At 40.6% G+C, this 22,044-nt stretch overlaps 1 protein-coding gene across 3 annotated transcripts in view; it reads right to left on the bottom strand.

The window, feature by feature from the left end:
- The window catches only part of phf2 (PHD finger protein 2), a 40,492-nt gene extending 23,685 nt beyond the window's left edge, over nucleotides 1–16,807 (bottom strand). For 2 of the 3 annotated variants that reach the window (XM_066697772.1, XM_066697773.1), the window contains exons 1-3: nucleotides 16,262–16,807; nucleotides 3,908–3,993; nucleotides 922–1,036 (exon numbers count right to left, since the gene is read on the bottom strand). In XM_066697772.1, the coding sequence (XP_066553869.1) occupies nucleotides 922–1,036; nucleotides 3,908–3,993; nucleotides 16,262–16,359 (299 nt within the window). In that variant the 5' untranslated portion in view covers nucleotides 16,360–16,807. The remainder of the gene's footprint in view (nucleotides 1–921; nucleotides 1,037–3,907; nucleotides 3,994–16,261) is intronic. The other variant, XM_066697771.1, reaches the window with a different exon arrangement.
- Between the last annotated feature and the right edge of the window lie 5,237 nt (nucleotides 16,808–22,044).

The raw sequence follows: 22,044 nt of genomic DNA, 5'->3' as shown, positions 1-22,044 counted from the left end.
TGACTTTTGTTCTAGTTATTGCATAACAACAAATATAGCTGTGTGTGTGTGAATGCTTTGATTACTCAGTTGTAGTGTGTGACTTCATCAGGTGACAAGCACTCCCAGGTTTGTAACACAGTTTGGAAATCCCGCTGTTGACAAGTCTTTAATAAGTGAGTCTATTTACAGAGGTTGTTATCAGTTCAAATCCCTTTGCAGTGCCACTCGGGGTAGCTGTGTGGAAGTCTGTGCACACGGCGCCCCACTTACACATTTTAATTTGAAGTGAAATATCAAATAAGGACACCATTATATTTCTCTCATATCATGCCATGAAATAAATCTGCAATGATGTTTGTTTCTAGAAAAAAAGTTTCTATTGTACTTGAGTGCATGTATTTTATATAGAAAGATTGAAGATAGATAGATAGATATTCAATGTTTTTATTGGACGTGATCCACATTGTATTATATTAAATCTGTTTCTGCACCATGTCTTTCAAAAACAGGACCGAGGCTCAAATACAGAAGATGTAGGTTTTTCATATTCAGTTAATAAAGTCAATGTAAGTGAAAACTGACTACTAAATGAGGTGACATCACTCAAACGTAGCACAGCAGGGAGCACAATTAGTCAGCGCTGCAAAACTGTGTGTGTGGGGGGGCCTGTCTGATGTCACTTCCTCTCATTCATAAAATCAGCGCTTTTTCCAATATAAACAAAACAAGACTAAAAATCTCAAAATGGAGGGAAAAAAGCATCTGCCAGAGGCTTTTAAATGTATTTTACAGTCCACAATTCATCCACTGGCCTACATGAGTGAAACTTTTCCAGTATACAGCAGCAAAGAAATATCTGCGACTTGTATGGAGAAATAAACGAGTTTCCTTTGTGGTATAACTAAGAGTAGTGCACAAATATCAGAGAAAACATCCTACCTGGGGAATGTCCGACTTCGCAGCTCCTTTATGAACACCTGGCTGCCATTTTGGACCGGTTTGACGTCTGTGCTCTGCCCCGTGTCGTGCTTGTTCCAGTTCCTTTTCTTTTTCACTGAGACGAGAGAATTGATCATTTAGTTGATTGGGCGTGGTAATCTGACAACCAGGACTTTGGATTGGTGGTGTTGGTGCACCACTTTCATGACATCGTGGTCAACAAACTGCAATAACATGTGCTGGCTTTTGCGTCTTTGTTCACTTGACATTTTATTTTATTGAATTTGAGATCGCCATCTAACTGTCCCTCTTAATTGGTTGAGATTGTGGTTCTTATCCTTGAGAAGTTGAAATATATTTTAAATGGGTCAATTAGAAAATGGAATTGAGTCTGGCAGACTTTCTATTTTTAACAATCTCTCTTGTTCCTCTACCCATCTTCCTCATATTTCTATTCTTCTCTTCTACCTTGCTTTTGTCTTGATCTGTTGATTTCATTCACTTTGTTTCATGTTTTGATCTCTTATTGCACTTCATTATTAAACTCATGAATATAAATTTCTTCATAAATTCGCTTGTATAAGGTTTGAACTCTAAGACAATAAGTGGAACATTAACAGAATAATTAGACACATTAATGATGCACTTTTGAATTCCACATCTGTATTTTGTGTTAAGATTCAGCACTACCAAGAAGTTCTGTCACAAACACAAGAATACTACCTTGCCAATGCTTTCCAAGGTCAAAAGAAACACAAAAATTACAGATGTTAAATCAATGCAGACCTAAAAGTGAATTATACAATACAAACTTTGAGGTATATTTCATATCATTAAAAAATCTCAGGAAGTTCAATCTCGCTCATGACAGTTGAGAGTCTTAAGCTTGTAAATTTGTCACTTCCTTTTAATAATGGCCTTATTAGTAGAGAGATTGTCTACTTTCATTTTCTGAGTACAGCAGTAGTGTTGGCCGCTTTCTACACAATATAGTTTGTTAAAGAGCAACAACAACACAAAAAGGTATTATTGTGAGGAGTCATAACCACAGAATATAATGTTTGGGCAGAATATAAATACACAGCAACAGATCTGAATGAGTACAACTGTGCGGCTTAAAAGCATGATGTCTGACTTCTGGGAATAACAACACTGAACAAAAAGAGAATTAATCACATTGAAAATCCCCAAATTCAAATAACACTGTGCCGATAATATAATTTACTAACAGCACTGCTAGTGTCTGTAAATTCTTATGACAATAAATGACATTGCCATGAGATTTAGATACGTGCTATAGTGCACTCTTGTAAACGGTTTTGTTAATACTGCAAATATGTTAAATCTAATAAAGACAGAAACCCTCACACAACGCTGCAATCTCCAGAGGGCTCGTCTCTCTGTAACAGGTCGGCACAAATGGAAAAATAATAATTTTATTGAATGATTTTTAGTCAATTTATCTAATAGCTTTTGAAGAATCTCGGATAGAAACGATTCCAGACTTGTGTATAAACACATTTTTACAAATACATACAAATATCCCTTTGATGTGGATATCTTGAGACAGCAGAATAAACCTCACACCCTCAATCAGTGTACCAGCCCAGAGCCAACCGTACACCGACGGAGTAATTGAGCCAGACCATCCAGCCTCACTCACTTTATCTTCACATACAAATATTTACAGTAGCAATAAAAAATGATACAGGACAGCTTAACTCTACTGACTTCCAAGTTCATGGGGAGCCTTTGTGCTTCGGATTGTGTATTTTGTATGACTGTCGTGTCTGGGATGACTTTCAGGAGGAAACACTTGACTGGTGCGAGGGAGCGGGTTCTCTCTGACAGCTGGACAGACAGGACAGCCAGGTATTTGCAACGTCTTAAGGTTCGGGGTAAAGACGAAGGTAAGACAATGGCATCTATCACAATGAATAGTGAGGACAAATGCAGCTCTAGTACATGGAGCATCTCTACTAATAAACTGGGAAGTAATTTTGTTTCTTGTTTGTTGTAAAGAAATATATTATACTCTTCAGTAGATTAATACAACTAAAAACAAGAATTTATGCTACAAACCCAATCTCACTGTGAATCCTGTTCTTCTCAGATTTAATTCCAGGATCTTTACTATTCTAAACACAATCTGAATATGGTAGATCCAACAGCACACACAATTATTAATAACACTGGTCAGTCTGATTGACATTAAATAACATCGTTTTGCAGTATTGATGGTTTAACTCTTTTACAGTTACACCCACCAATTTATCATTCATTTTTTTATACAATTACTCGGTGGCTATATATAGATATATATATATATCTTGAGGTCAAGAGTACTTTAACAAAATAAGTAACTGCTAAAAAAAAAACACCTTACTGTTGACTAAAGGACACATCATCATCTACACAGAGATCGAAAAAGCAATCCCTTAATCACCATTCCCCACTTGTTGTTTAAATAGACATGGATCTCCCCGTCAGCGCCGGCCTGAACTGCTTCCAGGACGTTGTCCTATGTGATGTAGGACGCTGCCCAGCGGTTTGAACTCCGCATCACTGCCTTAGAAGCTTTATTTTCTCCAGTTTCTTACAGCTTATTCCCTCCACGGCATATTAGAGCACATGTTTTTCTGCTAAATGTATATTATAGACTTTCTTTCCATGTAATCTTCCTCCACTGTTACAGATCGCACTGCGGCGGCCCAGCACGGCCGGTCTCCCGCTGTTCCCTGTGAAGCCAGCGTTGAGTAAAGCAGCGGCCGCTGTAGCGCCAGACTCCCAACTCAGCACAGCGAGAAACGATTATCACAACCTCAACTGAAAGGAGGCCTTAGGTGTCACAAAATAATCTATCAAGCGAACATATTGTGCAGCTAATACTTGTGAAATATAAAAATGTAATGCTGTGTCAGACGATTCAGAAAATCACTTCCTTCAGAAATACAATATAAAAACATACACTGGACGTTGTACTTACACGTGGATTTGCCGTGGGTTTTCTCACAGTTCGGACAGTGGTAGATGTCAATATCCGGCGCTTCATCTTCCTCCACATCGACACAGCTGTGAAAGGGACAGAAACAGAGACACTCAGGGATCTGACCTGCAGTTCACCACGATCGTGTGCGTTTGAGCTGAAACTACGCAGTGGTTTGGCCGGTTGCAAAACAGAGGACTCAGCACTCTTCCCAGACATCTGAGCACAATCCTCTCATCCTTCCGCATCTATGCTTTAATTAAAGTATCCAGTCAACCTAATGCCAGACCATATCAGAGGACACACTTTTTTTTTTTTTTTTAGATTGGTCACAGAATGGCTAATGAAGTATGATGACACCAAAATATTTAATTTATGGGAAAAATGTCGTGTACAGTATGAAAACCAGATGGAGCTAATTTAGCTAATTCTTCAGATGGTGTATATTCTCAACAGCCAGAGCGATGACAAAACTCGCTGTTAGCAGTAACTCGGCGGAAACGCCTCTCTGGTCTGTTTATACCCCACATTGCCTCATCAAGAATACAAACCACAACACCCCGTTCACCGAGACACGGCCAGGTGTCCCTGACAACACCTGCCTCTCGCAAAAAAACACACGGCGTTCCCTTTCATCTTGAACTGTGGAGGAAATATCTGGGTTACACACCTTCTTGTGTCACTGAGGGAAACTCTGTCTTTCGCCCGATAGGCTCTGAGCACATTGCATAATTCAGACAATGATGTATATATAAAGTCATTGTGAGGAAATAAAATCCTGTTTAGTGTTCTTATTGTTTTGACACAAAGGAAAGTTGATAGATGCCTTTTGGAAAACAGACTACTGTATAAACCTGCATAGCATTATTTACACTTGTTATTGCAAAATAGACTGCAGTGAATCCCTTCTATAACTGAAAGACACAGCTTTTTTTCCCTACAGAATCTGGTTAAACAAAAGACCCTACAGCCCTTCAGCACTGAAAGCCTTTTATGCCGGTTTTGTATTCGCTACATTAACTGGTGCAAAAGCCAGGTCCTGCTCTGCCTTTTTTCACTGTATAATGCAGTGTATAAGGCAGGTTTTTCTGCTGCAGCTCAACCCATGAATAACCCAGCTAGCAAAAACAAATTCCTGCAGTTCAGGGCAGTTCCTTGTGCAAAGACTGTAAATCCCAAAAGAGACGGACGCTACTGGGTGTTCCCAGAAATTCTAGGTTTACTCCAGACCAGTATTACGACTATTTCTGTGTTAGGAAAACAATACACTGAGCTGGGTCTAACACTGTGAGTGGTACACACTGCAGTCTGCAAAACCAAACCATACGTCCCTTTGCTTGTCTTACAGTAGTGTGTCCCTGTCTGGCACCACTGTCTCACACACAGCACTTCAGACCTCCTACAGATAATGTTATGTTTCGCACATCTTTGAATGAGACAGTAGTAGCGTCTAATTGTATTTTCATAGGGCAGCAGCAGCCTGTGCAAGGTCAGTGTTGCATTTTACACGTACTGAAGGGGGATCGCTGGGTTAAAGAAACCTTTGAAGAGATAATTGTCTGGTCTTCAGCAGTAGTGGGAAAATAACCACAATGTATTCATCAAGACAGAAGCACTCGTTTTAACCAAAATGAATACGCATCCGAGATAAGATGCTCTTGGGGGAACATGTAAAGCTTTGAATATGAGGAAAGCAAATCATGTCATATAGATGATTAAATGCACAAATGAGATGGCTCTTCTCCCTCCCCCCGCCATGCCCTTACCTACTGTGTCCATTCCTCCATCTCCTTTGCCTTGCCTTTATTCCTCCTTCTCCTGCAGCCTGCACTCCCTCTCTCCATCTCTCATGAAATCCCCTGCTTACGCCTGCCTCTCCTTTCACTCAATCTCTAAGCACACTCCCACGAGAATCTGCCACCTCCAAGGCTATGACGATATCATGCATTTAAACCCTATTAGGGAGCTTTAAACTGTCCTAAAAGTGCTAAATATGATTGTGTCTACACTTATCTAGTGATTATTTAATACCTGAGAACTGGACTTCAACAGTCAACAGGAGTCAACAGTCCGGGTCTAGACTAGATCTTATCAGCTAGTATGGTTAATCAGAAGCGTGGAGGGCGCAATACTGAGCCAATTCATGGAGCCCATTCAAAACCCATATAAGCCGCCGATGTCTTCTCCATTGATGGACTCCATCATTGTGTGCTTGTTAAACATCTCCCAAAACCTCAGCTATTCGAGGGCTCCTACACATCCCACCTCTCTGCCTTGTAACCGGCAAACTGCTGTCACCGCCCACCACCCGAAGGTCAGACTACCAACACATTCTGCTGAACCCTTTGTGCTGCTGCTTGCTTTCAGATTGTGCTTAGTCTACTTTTGTCTTGTTTCTCTGCATAGTCATGTTGTATTATAACCCTGCAAACTCTGCTTGCATTGTGTTTCTCCTTCACGTGATATTAACTGCATTAGTACCTAAACCACAGCTGCCTGTTTGTATTCCATTGAATTCAATATCATTGCAAGAAATTAAATTAATAACCGAATGTGTAGTCAGGTTAAAACTGAACAAGATGGGTTTTAAAGTACTGTGATTTTATCAAGGTTTATTACAAGTGTTCCCTCCAATTAAGACCCGAAGCCACGGCTTATTACGCGGATAAATCCTTCATTATCAGACATCCAGTCCCGTGAATTAAATTCCCAACACAACTGTACATAGATTGCAGTCAAGTCCGACATTTATAACCTTGAAATCTTAATTGATATTACTCAGCACAATCAGCGCCAGGCTTAATTACCTGGAACAAACACCAGCGTCAGCAGCATTTCTGCCTAGTTTCTACATCCTAATGACCATCTCTGTGTTCCAAGATAGGGGCTATCTGTTTCTCAGGAATAGGAAAGAAAAAGTTGTATCCCATCAAAGTTTTATTTCTATTCCAATAAAATGGGCTCTAACACGACGACTGGAATAAGCACCGCTGTGTTAGTAGCAGATGGCAGCATTCAGATCTTCTCATGACTCGATACATTTGAATTGGATTTAAAAATAAAATACTAGCAGCTTAGCATGGCTAAATACACAGATCCAGGCTTGGTACTTTTAAAATGGGAGATCTGACATTTTCATTGAGATTGCTTTCAAATGAACCATTAAACGTTAGCACAACTATGTTCTTCTGCCTTTCAAATTAAGCACAACAGATTTTCAGAAGCCAAAATAGAGATGTGACACCCTAGTCGTATGCTTCACAGAGGCAATGTGTTATTAAGTAGGCTAAACCTTTCCTACAATATATATTTATTCAGCACATAAGCTTAAACGACTTTCCAAAAATAAATGATTGCATACATATTATTTCTTCCAGTACACACAGAGCAGTACTTTAATTTAATCAAACACCTGTAGTTCTTCACATTACGGATTCTGCTCATTAATAACATGCAGAGTAATCATTTTATGCACTTGACTACACACAGTTTTGCGTTGACAATCAATGTGACAGTGAAACGGAAACACGAGATAAAGGGCCTGCGCTGGCTGGGAGTGCTGTAGGTCTCAGTGATTTGCATGCAAAATCTGTACATAATTTGTACTAAATGACACGAGTCAGATAATACAATTCTCTATTCCACTTCTTGTACAGACTTTAATCAAAATGTAGTGTTACAAATTGCTACATGTTTAATTACATCCTAAGTATTTCTGAGTCTTGTTCTTTAGAAAGCCTGTTTTATTTGAGTCGGGCCTGATACAATCCTCACTTTGATGTGTACATTCTGTATATAATCACAGTGCTATGTGGGAAAATGTATAAGTAATGCTGATCTGACACAGAAAGAAATGTAGGCTTCAGATTAAGATCTTGTGTATTTGCCTCACGTCTCAGTGGATGCCCGAGTAGGAGGAAAGTAAAAATGTAACAAAATGCATCAGCAAAGCACATGATATGACTTTCCCCAGCTGAGGGAGAGTGTTAATAATTTCAAACCTAAAATGGTCCTTTTTTTTAAGGCTTGTTTGCTTTGATTCGGATTGATACACCAAAGACTTGCTACAGCTGGAATTGGCTGCAGGGCTGTGTGATAAATCAGCTGCATTGCTAACTATTTACTTTTAGCTTGGATAAAGCTAATTAATTTGCTCAGCATTGTGTAATATTACTTTATAGCTTCTTAAGTACAGAATCTTTGAACAGCAGTTTCCATGTCTTCCTTAAATGCTTACAGAAGTGTGACATCAAACACGAGCTTCTACAGACAACCTCATTCACATTCACTGCCGATCCGTAATCAACTGATGCCCATACTGGAAAATACTTTCACATTATTTCACAGCTTCTGTTCACAACACAGCAATAATACTGTCAAAGGTTCAAACAAGGACAGAATGGTCAAGAATAGCTTTTCGTTCCTGGCGGCAATCAGGACACGACAGTTTATTCTGTTCATTTCTAATGATCAATGATCTCAACTTGTGACGACTTCAAAAAAAACAACAACAAGAAAGCCCAACAGAAAATGTACTTGGCGGTGGAGGATTCTTTGTGACATCTGCTCTAGCCATCTACTTCTCTTGTGGTTATTATTAGGATTTGTTATTATTTTATTTACAGACTAGCAAAGCATTCTCATAGAAAAGAGGAATAATTCGAAGCCTCGGCCGAGGAAATATTGATCTCAATACAGTTGTACCAAAAGATGAAGGACAACAAGGCTCCATTTTTTAATATAATTTCTTTCTGATTTACTTCTGAGAAAGCACCTTGATAATTACGGTGGTGTACTCCACACTCATTCGTATTAAGTCCATTCATATTAACTTTATTCACTGTCTATACCAGACCGCCACTTGCTTTTACAGCCGTACTGTGGTTTCATTTTCAAAATTTTATAGACGTTTTCCAAATAATAAAACCACCTGGGTAATAGAGACAGACCTGGATTATGTCAGCCTTTACTTTTTAATTTACATCTTCGGTGCAGTTTTACCTGACCCCATCAGCAGGCAAATGTGGTTTTGTTTACACTTTCACATCCGAAACTTTGCATCCTGCCCGGCTAACAGTCTGTCTGTAATCTCTAGTAACCTGCAGATCATCAAGAACAGTTACGTATAGTCAAAAAGTAACACTACACACCACAACAAGAGAAACAACATGAATCCAATTAGCAAAAGTAGAATCACACCTTCAGTAACCTAGCTGCTATTTTTAGGTGTTAAATTCTGTTTTGGTCTTGATCTGTCCCTGTTTTAAGGTAAAAGTAAAAGAGGTATTATATACTAAATACATTAATACGATTGTGCATTAGAAGCAAATTTAATTCATCAAGAAAACACACCTAATTCAAATGTTTATTTACTCTTTTAAAAAACACTTCCAGTACCTGTAACACTGAAGACCAATCCAATTCACCGATACTAGTAATCAAATTTCAACATCTGTAAAGTGGACCCAAAACGTGGAACAAATTACTGAACCTCTCTCAGAAATATTTAATTGATAAAGTATACACAGCTGCTGAAGTACTGTAATCAATGCAGGTATGTTTTTATGATGGGAATAAACTGTGGGATGGGAGTCTTTGTCGTGTTCATGTGGCACCGATTACTCCTGACACAGACACAGTGTTTATAAGGTAATCAGTCAAATATATGGTGCATCTCAAGATAATGTCCTTAAAAATAACTGACAAGCAATTACAGTTAAAATAATGTGGCTTCGTTTCAGTATCCAAACATCGAGATTAATTATTTTGCACAATGTACGGCAGAGTCTCCCACCTGCACCGAGAGAACGGCGGCCTAATGTGTCATATTTAACAGACTGGTCATTAAAACCTGTCATAATTGCAATGCCCAATCCTAATTAATCGTGCTACATAAAGATTTATATTAGACAAGGTCAGAACACATCTGTGGCAGAACTGTAAAATAAATTAACTGATTAAACGAGCACCAGTGAGCAGCCAATTTGCACGAACGAACAAACAAACAAACACAGGAAAGCGCTCAGCTGTGATCAGGTGAAATGAAAACGAGATCAATGCTTGAGTGAATATGACAACAACAAGCGAAAGCCAAATAGTGTGAACCAATAAAAAGCTGGATGATACATTTTGAATCACAACAGTTGAACGGAGATTAAATAAATCACAAATGCTAGGGTTCTGGGACACAAATACCCCTCCCATGTTAACCAAAATGACAGATTGGTAAATCTTCACATCACTGGTTCTCTGGCACTTCTCTTACAATACAAGTTATACATTTCCCCACAGAATTAGTTTGATACTTCTGGTTTATAGGTTGGATGTGATCTGCTACATTTCCTGATAAAGGGTTAAAGTTTACAGAATTGTGATATTTACATGACAACTGTCCACTTTTCAGAAATACCTTAAAATAAACCAACACTCACAGATAAATCTCTAAAGTCTCCAAAACCCTTTTTCCCACCCCTTCTGCGACTGTAAGAAAGCAAAGTTGAAAAGAAGGAGCGCACTCTAGCAGCATTATTATTATATATTATTTTCCACACAGAAGCGTGCAGATCTACTACTAGTCGGGATCCTGTCAAGTACGAGTTTCAGTTTTGTCCTGCAGGAAAATGTAATCTGAGCGGAGTGTCTAAACGAAGGCCGGCCAGCTCTGGTCCTATTGAGTCACGCGGTCTCTGGTTTCTTGTTCTGCTAACCGGTTAATTGATTCCGTTATTGGCCTGAATGATCATGCGCTCAGAGGTGTTGAGTGACGTGACTGATCGTTTAGAGACCTGGTCGACCAGCGGCCCCTTCAGGAGCAGAGAGGGCCACTCGAAAGGACACAGGGGAGCCATGAAAGACAAACAGCCGGGCACTACAGTACAGTCACGTCGCTTCTGTTAATTGCGAACACAAAGAAAAACACCTCATTCGCCACAGAGAGAGTAAAGACACTGAGCAGAAACCAGTCAAATGATTCTGTGTAAAAAGATTCAATTACATTATTTATATTTTTTTTCCTTTTCAAGTGTAGGCAATGTGTTTGTATAGGAGAGCATCTTGTACAATTCACCCAAACCTTTTGAAGGAAAATATGGGATCTGAAAGGTTTATTTTTATTACCAATGCAATTATTTTGTTAATTATTCTAGGATAAATTGAATGAACAAGCAAGTGTATTATTAAGCTCTTCAAGTTAATTAGATGTTGCTTGTACTACAGCCTTGACATTTTCTTTTCTTTTGACAGGTAAAAAAATGTATATAAAGTATGTTTTAAGATGCATTATGGCTATGTATCGTATTCAGTGTTGTACACAGACATGACCTCCTAGTTAACTGTCTGGAATAAGTCACAACGCTACAAAATAAAGGCAGGTAGCTTCCAGACAAATTTGAATTAAAAAACAAAGGGGCAAAAACATGTTGTGCCTGAGCAATAAAGAAAATTTTCACAATTCAGCACTGTTTCAATGATCACATGAAATGTAAACACATGAAACCACCTTGCTGGTTTTCATGTGTTTACATTTGATTTGATCAATGAAACAATGCTGAATTGTAAAAAAGGAAACCGAAACACGCAACTGGAGATGAGAAACCTCTGGTATGAAAGTGATGAGAAATATTTCAATAGCACAGAGTGTTATTGCTGGTGGAGTAAAGCAGATCTGTGCACAAGACTCTCCATTATGTAAATAAAAACCTTGTATAAAAACTGTACAAACCAGAGCAGGGTAAATACACATTTGTATTGGATGTTTTTTTATGGATACTGTCTGTAGCCAATACACTACGGCCATTTTATACAGATTGTTTTATCTGAAAATTATGCTACTTTAAAAAAAATATTTACTAAAGCCTAACAGTTTAAGACAAGATGTTGAAAGATTTATATCTGTGTCCATCGTATCAAAAGACACAGCAATTTCAGTCATTGGAACAGACAGATAATGCAAATGAAAAACACACCGATGTGAAAATAATTAGTGCAAGTGTGTGTGTATCTGCACATATTAAAGTATGTAACATATTTCTTTACATATCCTTAAAAACCGTAGATGAAAAAGTGACCTTCTAAAACCCCGAGCCTGACACTCTGGATATACCGAATATACATTTCCCATTTAAGGTCAGCACCTAATTAGCCAGGAGGCAAAACGTTTGCTAATCTGATCTGAGTTCTATTAGCTCTTTGTCATCAATTATTGAACAGCAGAACGTCTGCCTGAAGAGTGTAACAGTAAAGATTATCTTAAGTCTCAGATGATGAAGTACGAGGCAGTGGCAGTTCAAAGGGGAAGGAGGACATGCGGTCGGCCTAATATGAATAACTGAGCCCTTCAGGGGACACGACACTGTGGTGACTAAACCAGAGAGACACCCCCTTCTACTCCACTGCAGGACTTTAGCACAGCCAGTTTATTAATTATTAAACTGATTGATAATTAAATCTGTTACATTATTAAGAGGTCGGTTGTAACAAAGAAGTGAACTGGATCACAGTGGAACAGCTCCTAAAAAGCTATTTCATCTGTGATTTGAACAGTCCCCAACAGGCATAAGACGTTTTTTCGATCTGATTCTTAGGCCAGGATTAAAATCAAAAACTTTGACCCACCCGCTGATAGAAAACTGCACAACTGGACTCGATGACGGCTTCAGATTTTGCAAGATGCTGTTTTCTACTACTCCTAAATGTAACCACTGTGGAGTATAGGCTTGTGCTTTTGTATTAGCGGCTTGGTCAGTTTTTATGTAATCCTGCCCTTAGTATGAATTCCATATTTTAATGCTATCTGAATCTTACACACTAATGAATTTATCACAAGCTTTCTGCACTTAACAACTCATTCATTTGTCTTCTGCTGTAGACTTAAATGCAGAGACTAATAAAAAACTGTTTAAATATTGCCCATTTGTTTCCCTCTTACTAGCGACAGCCAACACCTAAACATGACCTCAGCTGACTTAAAGATGGGCCACAGACTGCTTTTCACATACAATATCAATGACCAGTTCATTACTGAACCAGAAATCTAAAGCAATATTGTTGTTCAGACAAATATGTAACACAAAATAAAAACAATTTAAAGCAATTAGTTGGAGCAGAGTTAGGGGGGGGGAAATATCACTAATGTTTTAATTTCCCTCAGTTGTTGTGTACCGTGGAATGGCTTACCACAGTCCGGATGAGAAAAATAGCTTTACGAATTAACACCTGCATGCAGCACACAATCATGCATATAAACAACAGAAGAAATGTTCATTGTAATTTGTAGTATTGCTGCAGGAGATACTGGCTTCAATAATAATCATCATTATCATCATCATAATGATAACAGCAACATTTAGACCCACCCACATTTCCAAGCTTATTATCTCAGTGTGATCGCAGCAGGGTGAGAAAACACGAAGACTGGAGATGGAGACAAAGCCGTGACGAGATGGGATTCCCCAGCGCTCTGAATATGGGAATGTACGGCTGCGATTCAGGCAGGCCTGCAGTCTGGGGCTGCGCTGGGAAAACCATCACACCTATTGTGCTCCAGCAAATCTGCTCTCGACAACTAAATCTCAAAGAGCCCCAAGTCCAAAAAGACCCACAGGGACTCTGAAGTACATAAACCAAGACAAAATATACGACGTTCATTTCCACTTCACCTGGAGTCAAAAAACCTGTACATATCTCTCCGTCAGAGGGATTATGTGATTAGACAGGGCTTGTGTGTGCGCTATAGGAAATCTTTACCCAGCTGCTACAATAGCACTAGCTCGTTTGCTATAATCCATGCAACGCCCTGGCTGTCAAGCACGACCCTGATTACATATTTTTTCCTTGTTACCCTGCTCAGCATTACAAAGCGTACTAAAGGCACATTCGTCGAAACTTCACCCACCTGGCCAATTACAAATCCCCAACCCTAAACCTCAGAGTCATGCTGGGATCTTCTGGTCGGCAGGGGGGTGACAGTTGTGACTGGATCTAGTGCCTCGTTTTTGTGATTTCCCATAGGCTGTAGTTTTGAGTGCCCCACCATGGTGTCAGTCCAGTCTTAGCTGAAGCTGTAAGTGAACATGTACCAGGACAGCAGGTCCTTTTCCTTTTTGAACATCTTAGACGGCAAGAGCCACAGATTCCCATCCCAGCGTCAATTTCCATTCATATCCTTTACAGTTTAATAAAAAAGGAATGTGTTTAACCTTAGGCCTACCTTCAGATCACACAGGACGCCGCCGCTGCCGGACACATTACCTATGAATCAGAGCCCGGTCGTAATCCAGAATTACAAGACAGTATTTGGCACTTATCTATCTTTGATTCCCATTTCATGTTAATGAGACCAGAGTTTACTGGGCCTGACAGTTTTATCAATCAGGCTGCTTGGGAGAAGGGGCGCCGGTTTTGGGGATGTATCACTGCTGCTGGTTATCAGGTAAAGCTGTCCTTACATTTTACTGATTCAAGGATTCAACGTCTAGTTACTCAAGATGAGTAACTTTTGTAGTGAGGGAAAGTCAGTTTAAAGACTCCTGTAGACTTAACTCCATAGTTGCTTTGAAAACCTCTGGATGGCCTTTAGATATAATGTAACAATTTTATTATAAATGACTTGAACAACTATTGATAACTTTTTTTTTTTATCATTTTAATAAACGCACTCTTTACATAAACACCACAAATAAGCAGAGCAATATATACCCGTGCATGCATGACTAAGATAGTCTCCGATGATAATTGTCTTTTAGTTTCGGATAATAAAAAGGTGGCGGGAGTCGAGCGATGATATGCGTCGCTTTACTTTAATTACAGTATTCATTCTTGCACACAAAAACTGTTTAAGCACAGCAACGTGTCCGTGGGTATAAACGAATAAAAGCAAAGAGCACATATTGACTTTATATTGGAAATTAATCAATCGTGTCATACGGTATTGGAAAACTAACTGTATGTATGCCGATAAATTACCTTTACAAACACACGATGCACACAGAGAGAGAGAGAGAGGGTTAATGCAATCATGGTGCAAATTGCTCGTTTGACCACAGCAGCTCTGTCCGTGCAGCCATGATCGCATGCATGTAGGGCGCACAGTAAAGCACAGATCGCACGGATGGGGGCTGTTGTATTGTACAGCAATCCCACCATACCAGTCGCCCCCCGTTAAAAGCGCCCTGTAACCCCGGGATGATGGGGAAATGTGCAGAAAACAGCTCGTTTGCAAAGCCGACAGCGTCTCCTGGAAAGAACAAAGATGTGTGCATGCCCTGTGCGCACACATGCCATTGCTCAGTCTCAGCCCTTTCTATACGTCCTCTCGGATGTCATGAGCAAAATACAAAGAAAAACGACCCGGCAGCACGAAGGGCTAATAGATCCAGAGCTGCCCTTAGTTTTCACTGCTTCTCTCGACTTTTGTCATCAATAAATGACCGTATTGGTTACTGTACAGGAGCAGCACTAAAGGGTTAATGATAAACGCGCGTAAATATCCCAGAGCCAGCGAGCCGCAGCCGGGAATGGAGTAGCAGCTCAGTCACTTACTACACTGTTTCACACACACCGACACTGTTACTCTTCTTCTACTCGTGCCCAGCGTTTACACATCATGAGACTTATAATATAAGATTAGTGGGATACCCACGGGGTTTGATTTGAAACAGAGACACAGAGGGTGAGGGTAGTGTAAGACATTTCTACGGAAGAGCAGATTAGTTTTCCTTACATTGATATATCTGTAGATTTTCTGTTGCATATTGGATTTGATGCGGGTAGATTGGTCGTTACATTTTCGGATACTTGTATCTGTTTCAAAGGGGGCATTTCGCGCGATGTCTGGCGGCACCGCTGGAGTCTCTAACAGCTGGCAAACACATTGTCCCATTTCAAATGACTGTCAAACATGGCCACGCAAAAAACACTAGAACTCAAACGTGCACATGCAAAAATAAAAGCAGATACAGTAAACTACTACGGGGGGGGAATTATAATACCAAGTCCCCCACATGAAGGCTGGTCCGACTGCTTTGAAACATTGTGCGTTTTACAGTAGCGACGACATGGAAATAATGTGTGAGGCTCCGACAAAAGCAAACGCGTCAAATACCCGTCAAAATGCCCGCAAAGAGCCCACATTTCAACGCAAACGAGCCCGTTGTCAACATGTTTTTGTGCTCTTCACCCAAAAATGTCACAACCTAAAAATATAACTCCGCCTTCTTCTCCGAGCGGCCTCGCTCTTCTGGCAATAGAGATCTAATGCACAAACCAGCGGCAAAAAAGCCCCAAATCGGCCTCCAAAAAAGCATGCAAACCCCCCCAAAAATGAACCACAACCGCCACTCGGAGGTGTTTCTTTACCTGCCGTGAAACCAGTCCTTGCAGGCATCGCACTCGATCATAAAGCGGGTCACGTCGTAAGGTAATCTACAGATGCAATAAACTGGTACAGTCGCCATGTTAGATCAATTCACAACAACGCCGGAGAGACGGGCTCTGCAAAAGCCTCCTGCTGCAACAAAATTGCAACCAGAAATCCCTCAAAATAGCTCGCCGCTTCAATGTTGCTCAGATGACATGGGACACAAGGCGACGACCCCCCCCCCAAAAAAAAAAAAAAAAAACTCCAGTTGCATTTGAATTGCACTCTTGAAAAAAATGTTGAACTAATGCCGTTTCCTGAAGTGCGTTATGGCAGGCATGCCCCCTGGTGACAGTACAGTATTGAGACTTTCATAAAGCGCAAGAAAATGAATCCTGCCATTGTGATGTCGTTACGTCAGCTTGCAAGACTGCATGGCTTTCAAATCAGATGCGCGGTCCTCATAAACACTAGTGGAAGTGATTCACATGTGCAGATCTCCCGTCTTTCTCCATTGTGAAGCTGCAGCTCAGATCCATATTTTAATCGCAGCGGCTGTGCTGGGAGGAGCTGCAGGCCCGGCTGTGGGAGCAGACCGCTCTGCACGTCTGGACCAGAAGTGCCTCAAAGGAAATGTGAATGCAAAACTATATTTCCCTCTAAATGATGATGTTTTAAGTGTCTTTGACTGTACTAATATCCATTCAGTGCTTTCTGTTGGTGTACTATAATCGAAACAGGTGTTTTTAGGCAATACATACTGTTTGGAGATGCTTTAGTCACAGAAAAACTGAGTAATAAAAAATCATCTCACGGTGGAAAGAAGCACCGCTGCATCTCCTGGAGTGTGCTTCATATGACAGCTCCGTGTTTCATTTAAAGTCATTGCATTGTCCATTTTCTACTCAGTAGCAAATGTATAATCATTTAACAAGGAAAACTCCGAGAGTGCAAATACTAAGAATCAGCGCAGGAGAGCGTATAACACAATATCAAAATGACCAAATGGAGCAGCACAATTAATTCAGTCAAAATCACATTTCATTTTACACGAGGGATACGCATTGTACAATATATTATTTACTATTATTGTGTGGTGGTATGCAGGTTACTACAAATGATAGGTTGTAGGTTAGTGTAGGTTTTGGAGTATTATGCATGAGTCATTGTATGTGACAGTAAGTAGATAGCAGTAGTATATAAGCAGGTATATGTACATATATGACACTATACTGTATATAACACTTCAGTATTATAAAACCAGTATTCCTTCTACAACTGATGGGGAAACAGACCCCAGACTAATTAAGCCCTCATAATTCATTTAATATACAAAATAAATGCTCAATAAGGTAAAAACTGACAATGAGTGGTATCATACTCCGCTTTAAAAAAATATATATGGGGACAAAAATACTGTTACAGGAGCAAAAAATGCCATAGAGCATTAAACAGTGTCATGTGCAATCAACAGATTTTAAACGATCAAAAAGTGTCATACAGAACAAAAAAAAAGTGTTGGAGGGGGCAAAAAACTGGTGTGGGTGTGCCCCCGCTTTGTGCAAAAGACCCCATCAGACCTTCAACTCACCAGAGTACAGTGAGCACAGCAGCCCAGAGCAGGGCTTCGTCCGCTTGTGTAATCCACTGCACACATCCAGAGATGAAGGATAAGTATTACACTGGACTTTATCATCGGAAGATTAATTCACCTGGCTCCCGAGTCCATATATCTGTTATTACCTTTAGTAGCAGCAGTAGAGTCGCAGTATTGCACCAAGCCTGTGCCCCTGGCTGAGGTTTTACTAAATATTACATGGACGATCCTGTTTATCCAAGAATAACTTAAATAAGTCTACACATGGTTTTTGGACTAATATACACCGATCAGCCATAACATTATGACCACCTGCCTAATATTGTGTAGGTCCCTCTTTTGCCTCCAAAACAGCCCTGACCCGTCGAGGCGTGGACTCCACTAGACCTCTGAAGGTGTGCTGTGGTATCTGGCAACAAGACGTTAGCAGCAGATCCTTTGAGTCCTGTAAGTTGCGAGGTGGGGCCTCCGTGGATCGGACTTGTTTGTCCAGCACATCCCACAGATGCTCGATTGGATTGAGATCTGGGGAATTTGGAGGCCAAGTCAACACCTTGACCTCGTGATTCATCAGACCAGGTCACCTTCCTCCATTGCTCCATGGTCCAGTTCTGATGCTCACGTGCCCATTGTAGGCACTTTCAGCAGTGGACAGGGGTCAGCATGGGCACCCTGACTGGTCTGCGGCTACGCAGCCCCATACGCAACAAACTGCGACGCACTGTGTGTTCTGACACCTTTCTATCAGAACCAGCATTCACTTTTTCAGCAATTTGAGCTACAGTATGTCGTCGGACCACACGGGCCAGCTTTCACTCCCCACGTGCATCAATGAGCCTTGGCCGCCCATGACCCTGTCGCCGGTTCACCGCTTTTCCTTCCTTGGACACTTTTGATCGGTACTGACCACTGCAGACCGGGAACAGCCCACAAGAGCTGCAGTTTTGGAGATGCTCTGACCCAGTCATCTAGCCATCACAATGTGGCCCTTGTCAAAGTCGCTCAGATCCTTATGCTGCCCATTTTTCCTGCTTCTAACACATCAACTTTGAGGACAAAATGTTCACTTGCTGCCTAATATATCCCACCCACTGACTCATAATGTTATGGCTGATCAATGTACACACACAAGTGTATGGAGATATAATTTAAGATCAATTGTTTAATTCTGTATCTTCAGGGAGTCAAACATTGGCTGGAAAATTGAAAGTTTTTGTACAAACAAAATATCCATGAAACGTTTTGAAACACTTGGACATCCTGTTCGAAAACAATGTCCACCTCTCTCCTTTTTCTCTCCTAACACTAAACCTGCACCATGAGCCGGGGGAACCTCTGCTTCTAAAACCCTCTTCCTGACGTGGCATGAAAAATCTCCCAGAGCTTCAGCTCTATCCGAGGTCAGGCCTATATCTCATTGTATTACCTGGCAATAATTGTTTTTAAAGAATTAGTTGATTTTAAAGGCACTTGTTTTGTTCTGTTTTTTTTCCTTTTTTCTTTTGTCAAATACATTGGCCGTTTGGTTTTTAATTATAAATGCATCAGACTGTTTTGTTTTTGATTTTATGGTTTTATTTGTTTTATGATTTATCTGATGCATTTTCAGTTAATTTAAATGTATTTGACTATATTGTTTATTTGTTTAATGGTTTTATTTGGCAGTATTGCCCTTAATCACAAGTTTATTTGATTTATTGCACATGTTTATTTGAGTTCAAGTATTTTGTTTAAGCTAATCACTATAAGTGATTTTAGGAATTTATTTTAAATTTTTTAATCATAAGTATTAAAATTATGAATGTTTTTATTATTTTGGAATGTAAAATACTTAACCTAATAAAACAGTATTACCTGGCAATAGTAGTTTTATTTTGTATATTCTATCTTTTCAGCATTGCATCCTTTGCTAGTGTCCATAAATCTGTTGGTAACAGTATATGAAGTATCCAGTAATGCAGGGGTGGCTGACCCTGGTCCCGGAGAGCCGCAGGGTCTACAGGCTTTTGTTCTATCCAGATCGTTAACTGCTTAATTGAACCAATTGTGGGTCTTAATTAGGCAAAATGTCTCCGTGTTCAAGGTATCAATTAACCCCCTGCCCTTCTGGTTTTTGTTCCAACCGAGCTCTTAATTACTTAATTACTTACTTTTCATTATTTTAAATGGGGTTCAGTACAATTGTATAAGGAACTTATTAAAGAACCAACTTTTTATCAGTTACACAATTTAAAAAGTGAAATGTAAGGTAATTAAGTTAAATGAAGGGTTCAATTAAGTAATTGAGGGATCGGTGGGAACACAAACCCACAGGTTAGGGGGTCCTCCGGGACCAAGGTTGGGAACCCCTCATCTAAGGTATCATGTCAAACTCTGTTCCTCGGGGTTGTATTCTACCATAAATTCTCGGTAACATCACTGGTCTGATTACTTGGTCAATCGGAGTTAATTTTTTTTTCAGTTTCCCCCACAGCCAATGAGCTGAACTGCACTCTTTAGTTGCACTCCTATGTAATAATGCACAGCCAGTAGTTATTCCCATACTAGTATCATATTTCCTAAGTATGATCCACACTGTGATATGTTCTGGTTACACAGCCCTTGAACGCCTCATTGACAGCCCTGCAATGTCCTATCCAGATTAATCTCGATGCCTCTCCCCTCTGGGGCCGGTAGAGAGCAGTATAGCAGAAGGCAGAAATATGCAGTAAACAGCGTAACACAAAGGCTCATATTCATCCCAGTGCAGAAAGTAGTTTCTGTACCGCACTGCCAAGCTGACATCACAACTCAACAGTGCTTTGTGGAACGCAACATAAAAGTAATAATTTATTGCCCTGGTGACCTGTTAATTAAGGTGAAATGTTCTAACAGATTGTTGTACTGAAATGGAAGTTGTAATTGAAACGGTTTTGTGTTAAACAGACTGGTCTGCTCGTGTCCCCCTCCCAAGCTATTAGAACCATATAAAAACGGCCCATAAAGGAAACACCTCATCAGGTCCGTCGAAATGAACCATAAGCTGCAGTTATTTATTTCAACCTCTCGTTCTTTGCCCATCTGGGATCAGAACATACAGAGGCCACTGCGAACACATCTATTAATAGCACAGCGTTACAGTATGTTTCCACTTTGGAAAACCTCATCCACAGAAAGAGGTGAAAAGGCATGAGCTGCCAGCAGGTGGCAGAGAAACGTACCACAAGCCACCACAGTGCTGCTGGAGTTTGAGTTTCAACCCTGGAAGTGAAACACGGACTGTGTGTGTAGGGAATATAAAAACCCCGGAGTGATCAGCATTGTCAGCAAGTTTAATTTAATGCAGAAGCCACACTTCCCCCCCCATCGCCAAATTAAAGCCATCTAGTCAAAGTTGAATATGAACATATACCAGAGAAATGAAATGCTGCTCTTGTATGAGTCATGCTGAAGGTGGGAGTTATCTGTATACCTTAATAAATACAAATAGAAGTCTACTTGTCCTGACTACGTGAGGAGAAATGATATGGAACGGTTTGGGCAGCTTTACCTTCGTTGCTGGCTTTGTGCCGAGCGTGGATGGTGGTGCTTACCCCTGTGCGCTGGCTATCCTCACTGCAAACTCTGCAATTCAAAACAGCCCATTAAAAACAGATGTTGCCGTCAATACGCAACAACTCTTCAGACGTTACAGCCCAGTCCGTCCTCTGCATCGTAAGTGAAACTGTCTGTATTTTCGCTGTATCGGAATTAACTTGAACAGCCCTCCCAAGCATGTATCTGGATCTGTCCAATTCTAACCAGAACACCAAGGGAAGTGTTCTATATGATCCACGTCTGATAGCAAACTATAACCAGATATTTTTAGGAACACATGAAACTGGTGGTCTTTCCAAATTTTAACTGAAGGGGGCGGTTCAAGATTTAAGGGACACAAATGCCTGTCTGTCCGTCCATCTCGCCCTCTCCCCGTCTCTCTCCCGCTGCCTCCGTCAGTCTGTCTCTCCCCTGCTCCCCCTCCCACCGTCTCTCTGTCTCTCCCACTCCCCCTTCCTCCGTCTCTCTCTCTCCCACTCCACCTTCCTCCGTCTCTCTCTCTCTCTCCCACTCCCCCTCCCTCCGTCTCTCTCCCGCTCCCCCTCCCTCCGTCTGTTTCTCCCGCTCCCCCTCCCCCTCCCCCTCCCTCCATCTCTCCCCCTCCCCCTC

The sequence above is a fragment of the Amia ocellicauda genome, chromosome 3, assembly GCF_036373705.1.
Source record: "Amia ocellicauda isolate fAmiCal2 chromosome 3, fAmiCal2.hap1, whole genome shotgun sequence".
Lineage (NCBI taxonomy): Eukaryota > Metazoa > Chordata > Actinopteri > Amiiformes > Amiidae > Amia > Amia ocellicauda.
The sequence above is the reverse complement of the archived record's forward strand: the minus strand, read 5'-3'. Positions and strand labels throughout refer to the sequence as shown.